This window comes from Polypterus senegalus, chromosome 8 (genome assembly GCF_016835505.1).
Source record: "Polypterus senegalus isolate Bchr_013 chromosome 8, ASM1683550v1, whole genome shotgun sequence".
Lineage (NCBI taxonomy): Eukaryota > Metazoa > Chordata > Cladistia > Polypteriformes > Polypteridae > Polypterus > Polypterus senegalus.
In genome coordinates this window covers 80,584,365-80,590,401 of record NC_053161.1, presented here as the reverse complement: position 1 = coordinate 80,590,401, position 6,037 = coordinate 80,584,365, and the positions used below count along the sequence as shown (strand labels likewise).

The window sequence follows — 6,037 nt, the reverse complement described above, 5'->3', positions numbered from 1 at the left end:
ATTCAAGATAAGAGGAAAGTATGAGCAAAAAATTTGGCTCTAAATACGAGCATTGGCTCACGTAAAGCCACGAGCCAGACTGTGGTTATGCGTGACGCGTTTCCCAATCCGCCTTGACTCGGGGATTCACCCAAGCTGACGCTCCCAACCCGTCAGCTCACTCAGTGTTCCTTGTTCTCCCGTAGCGTGTGGATCTACGCGTTTGTGCGCTTGTGATTTCATTGTTTCGCTGTAGCAGTTCGCTGTATAAGCGTATCTAAAAATATCGCGGGCATGCAGATGGAGAATAGGAGATGATTGCCCGAGAGAGAGAGAGAGAGAGAGAGAGAGAGACACGTGAGCGAGCGAGACAGATAAGGAGAGAGAGACGCGCATGAGAGAGAAGAACCGTCAGCTCAGTTATGATCACATGACGCTCAGCAGACAAAGTGTATTCATACTACTTGTATTGCAAGACATCGCTCGTTTTATCAAGTCAAAATGAATTAAAAAATTTAGCTTGTCTTGCAAAACACTCGTAAACCAAGTTACTTTCAAACCGAGGTTCAGCTTGTATATATTATTTATCAGTGTTATTTGTTAGGAAAATTGATTTTTATGTTGATATTTTTGGGGGTGCGGAACGGATTAACTGGATTTCCATTATTTTCAATGGGGAAGTTTGTTCTAGATACGAGAAATTCGCTATAGGAGCTCAGTGCTGGAACGAATTAAACTCGTATCTCGAGGTTCCACTGTATTGGACTTGAACAGTAAAGCTCCATGTGAAAAAATTGATATCCTACAATTCTTCACTTCTTATTAAATAACAGTATGAATATGTATTAGTATTTTATAGAATGTTTGCCTCTGGTCACCTCAGTGCCAAGTCAGGGTTGTTATTAATTGTGGTACAAGCCAGGCACATATACATCTTCAGGACCATGGAACGTCAACAGGAACCATTTCTGCTGGAAGTTTCAGTCCACCAAACATTAAAACCAAACACGTAATGAGTTAATTTAGTTATCCTAAGTTTTACAAAGATGTGCAGGTTAGGTTGTTTGGTGACCTGGAGGTGGTCTGTAGGAGTGAGTGGGCCCTGCGATACACCGAGACTCTCAGCAGGAATGGTTCCTGTTGACATCCCATGATTCTGAAGATGTATATGTGGCTGGCTTGTACCACAAGTAATAACAACAGTAGTCCATTCAATAAATAGTTCATTCATCCACGTCAATCAAGTCAACATACCTTTGTTTGTTTCTTTACAAGTCCCCATTATGATCTGTGCGTTTTGCCTCCTTTTAGAAGTCTGAAGATCCCCTGCATTGAAACACCATGTCAATGGCAGAACTGCATGCTACCCTTTTCCAGTCTCTGCTGTCATTTATTTCCTTTTTTGCTACATGTAGAGGTGGCAGGCGGTTCATCACTGTCTGTGTTTCTGTATTATAAAGCATGCTACTCGTATTGTGACACTGCCAGCACCCAGACAGGCATCTCCATATACACATTAAAGTTGTGGACTATTCCTCCTCCAAAAGAAATTCAATCTCTGCACTGATATGTCCTTGTCAGACATTTTATGAATGTACCTGAGGCAACTGATGCAATCTTAAATTCAGATACGAGACAATACACGGCCTAAGTAGTTAAGATACTGAGCACTGGACTTTAGTCACATATTTGTTGCTAATGCTTCATTGCCTGAGCTGTGTTCTAGCTTGTATATTTATAATGAAATTACAAAACGTGCAATATTTGTAAATGTGTAAACAGCTCTGTAAATGACCAGTGCATTACATAAAAGTAAATTGAATTAAAAAAAGATTTTTATTTTGAAGTCGACCAGTTCCACGTGTTTTACATGTACACGTGTACTGTACCCAGACATTACATGTATTGTATGTGTATGCGTCAATGTGAGTCCTGTGAAACTGCACTTTCTCATTGGCAATATAAGGTTCCCTCCGTAGCAAGAAAGTTCATCATCTTTTTACTAATTCACAACTTACATCAATACACACGTGACCAATGGGTATTACACTTGCATCACAAATACATTTGTTCTACACTCCACCAATAATAAATACAATGAAACACAATAACAGTTGATATTTACTGTACATAACTGCACAAAAAGCAAGGAAGCCGTATTGTACTCAGCATGTGCGGCTCCTGTTCAGAAATATAAGTCAAAAAGATAAATGAGCAATAAAATTTCATATCTAGAAATAGTATGAACTAAATTTATTCAACACATTTAATTTTAAAACCTGAAAAGGAATGAGTTTTAGTTGCTCGGTTTTCGAGGGCTGCTAGTAATCTATTACTAGGCCTCTGCTACTTTTTTAATTGGTAATACTACATGCCCATTTTGTAGTTTTATGACAGAAAATGTGGAATAAGAAATTATTATTATTATTGATCTGCAGTAGAAACCTCAAAATCCAACTGCTGTGAAACGTATAAACTGTAATGGCAGAATGCAGTTATTAAATGGAATTTTTGCTTCCCTAACAGTTAATTTCTTTTCCACTGTAATGCACGTTAGCCATCACAGGTAGGCTGACCCCCAAGTCTTCTGATTATCATTCAGTCATCAATGAAATTATCAAAAAATCATCCTGTTCAGGGTTGTGAGCGTCAATGCTTAACCTGATGGTACCAGTCGCTACAGGCCTAGAGGGGATGCCAGTCCATTACAGGCGTTCAGATGAATTTGGAACCTGATTTAATCTTTACACAAGTAGCTGTGTTACACTGTGTTAGAGTTTTGACCTTAGTTTCATAGAACGGAAGAATATAACTGGAGAGTACGGCACTGAATCCCTAAAGAGCTGCCTCAACGGCATCCATCCTTTAAGTGACACACTGGCTTTGTTCCTTAGCCCCTTGACTAGTTAAATGCAGGGGGCTGACCAACTCCTCTGTTCCCTCCAAAAAGTCTTATTGGTGACGATCAAAACTGCAGGCCATACAAGACAGAGTTCTTAAAGAAACCAATACTGCACAGGCTGACCTTTGACTAGCACCATTAAATAAGCAAAAGACTAGCACAAGATGGCAGAAGTAGTGTCGGTGCTTGTAATATTACTTAATATCAGTCATACGAGGGAGCTGCTCACGTATACATACTGCTGGCAAGACTATCATGCTATGCAAATGTAAGACAATCAGGTGATTGATGTCATCTCAGTCACAAATTCCATATCAGTTTCAAACACAGGGCACAACAACAGGCCGTATAATGCTCATGTGACACTATACCTACCATACTGAGGAGTCCTATCTGCCACATTCAGAACATTGTTTTATTCCCCTCATGTTTTAATGCTGTTCAGCACTTTATAAACTAGTGAACGTAAAAGGAAGTCTGTATATATAAAGCACAGACGGAATGAATGACTGATTGACGTTAGACTCGGGGACATCACTGGGAAGCCTGCATGATGAGCGCCTGAGCCAAAGTAAACGGTTTAACATTTCCAACTCATACTTGTAATCTTGAGGGGCTTTCAAGGGTCTTTTTGTGCTAGTATTACTAGACTGTCAACCTCAATTATAATTATTAAATCTGGATAAAGGATCCTTTGACTTCCCCTCCGTGTACAATACACAGTGCTAAGTGCTATACACCAGTTAATGCCACGGGATGTCTATAAATTATTTTGACATAATAAAATCAGCACGCTGTAACACCTTTTCAAATGTGTTTTAAGTAATCCCGCACTTATAAACTTCTTATTAAAAATATGTAATATACTGCATCTTTTTAAGTCCTTGGAGTGGTAACAATACATTTCTTCTAATTTCCTACGTAAAATTCAGACACAGCATGCCTTGCTTTTGAAACTGGAGGGAAATGGTAATCATTACAGAACAGGGAGGTATAGACACTGAAAAAGACGTTCTGCAGAATGTGGAAATCGCTCTGGAAAGAGAAAGAACGGTAAAATGCGTCGTTAGCATTGCAATAAAATGCCAGCAAAAAGAAATTCACTAAGAGCAGAAACCACATAATAATACAAGCAAGTATTACAACACCACAGATAAGCATCCAGAACAATACTCCAAAGCCTGAATGACAGTTACACGCTCCCATGTTACCCACAAACATTTGAAAACATACCTAATAGTCTTCACTAAGTGTACTGTACAAAAACACTGTTCAAATTGAAAATCAATTCACTCCGGAAGGGCTATAGGCAAAAAAAACCAATACAAATCACAAGCAACGACGCACATAATTCAGTGTTAACATGCAGTATGTGATATTCGTTCGATGCCCATAATGATCAGATGTCCTTTTCCTTATTTAGAGTAACTCGAAGACCACTGAATCACAAAGGCAACTCAGTATTTGTTTAACTCTGTTGTACTCAATTAAGATGAGTGTTTTAAGTTTAAAATGCTGGCTTTCCAGAGAAACCATTTTTGAAGAAGTCTTCTACTTCACACTGAGGTATTAATGTTCTTCAACTGGTGAATGTCTGGATCAGATGATATGAGCTGTTCAGAAACACATCTGGACCATAAAGGACTTACAATGCTTTTTCGGCTCATAGGTTTACAAAACGTCTGGGAAAACCCAGAAAGGTTTAGAAAATGTTTGTGAAGCTCCACATAAGTTACTTTTCAAGTCTAACCACAGAAGTCGAAGTGCTTTCCATCAATATCAACATTTTATATCTCACAAATTACAATGAACGCCGTAACACAAAAAATCTGCTCCACGGAGAAGACAGAACAACATCCTGATCAGCGTCCTTCTTTGCTTAGACACACGGAGATGATCACTGCTTCTAAATGTAACTCCAATACTGTTCATTTAGTGCTGTAACCTTTTTATTGCAAATTGAAAGGGTTCCTTAATATTAAAAAAAAAAAAAAAAACAGGAGAAGAAAAGTTGATATTTGGAATAACACTCTCTTATTTTTTGAAGATATGAATGGCACGTAAAACCGACATGTTACCAATTCTGTGGGCTGTCTGGAAGGAAACCCATTTGATATCAAGGGACATTAAGCCTGTCCATCTTGGGATTTACAAATGAGAAGTTATTGAACATTGTTTGATCCACACTGTTGATAAGGGTTCTGTCAGCACAAGACAGTCGGGGTTTTTCATTTAGGAACTCCTTGTCAAAATTGCTACAGTCACTTGGAGATTTCTGAAAGAAGAAAAAAAAAAACATAAAAAAATGTAATAAGACATCATTGTTCTCATTTGAATTCAGCTTGACTTATCATATATTCATACATCAACAGAACAAGCAAATACAAAGTCTGCATATACATTATCTAGTTATCATTTTCATTACATTTGAAATAAAACTAAAGATAAAAAAAAAGATAAATTTGTCATGCAAGTGATCCTGAGGCCATTGTGAAGTGACTAGCAAACCTTTTTTTTTTTTTTGCAGTTTTACTTTCTCCTTCCACGTGCAGTCATTTGCTGCCTCTGCTGCCGTAACCACACATTGTATGCACCATTTGTTAAGACTGCCTTCTCTCATACTTTGCACCTACAACCTCTTGATGCTATTATATCTAATAGTTCATGTGCACCACCATTTTAAATCTTCTCCCACTTTCATTTTGGGACCCCTTTAACATGGGCGTAAATAGTTTAAGCAAACCTGTAAACAGAACAGATTCCCAACGCCCCACCTTCTGAAACTGTCTGGAGGAGATCGCCGCTAATCGCAGTTCCCAGGTAAAATCAACACAAAACTCAGAATTGGTTCAAAGGTCTTGTATTGAAAAATGCAGCTACTGTACATAAATGGTTACACACCTGATGTCTGTGTATCTAGCATTATGGTTCCCTCAGAATCACCATGATTGCTGACTCAGAAACATGGGGAAAATCGTGAGGGAAAGGGAAAGGGACTCCAGATGCCCTGAAGATTGATCCTCTCTCTTTTAAGGAGAGGACTGGAAGTGACAAAAAAGGATATGCAACTGAAGTCCAAAGGAAGCTCCTAGGAGGCTGGTAGACCTTGCCAGGTCAAGAACCAGAGTATCATAGCAAAAGAGGTACTCTACCCTG

The 6,037-nt window shown here is 38.7% G+C and overlaps 1 protein-coding gene across 2 annotated transcripts in view; it reads right to left on the bottom strand.

The window, feature by feature from the left end:
• Window positions 1-1,792: 1,792 nt before the first annotated feature.
• Window positions 1,793-6,037, bottom strand: part of prkcq (protein kinase C, theta) — a 108,919-nt gene continuing 104,674 nt past the window's right edge. For both annotated transcript variants that reach the window (XM_039761327.1, XM_039761328.1), the window contains exon 19: window positions 1,793-5,156. In XM_039761327.1, the coding sequence (XP_039617261.1) occupies window positions 4,998-5,156 (159 nt within the window). In that variant the 3' untranslated portion in view covers window positions 1,793-4,997. The remainder of the gene's footprint in view (window positions 5,157-6,037) is intronic.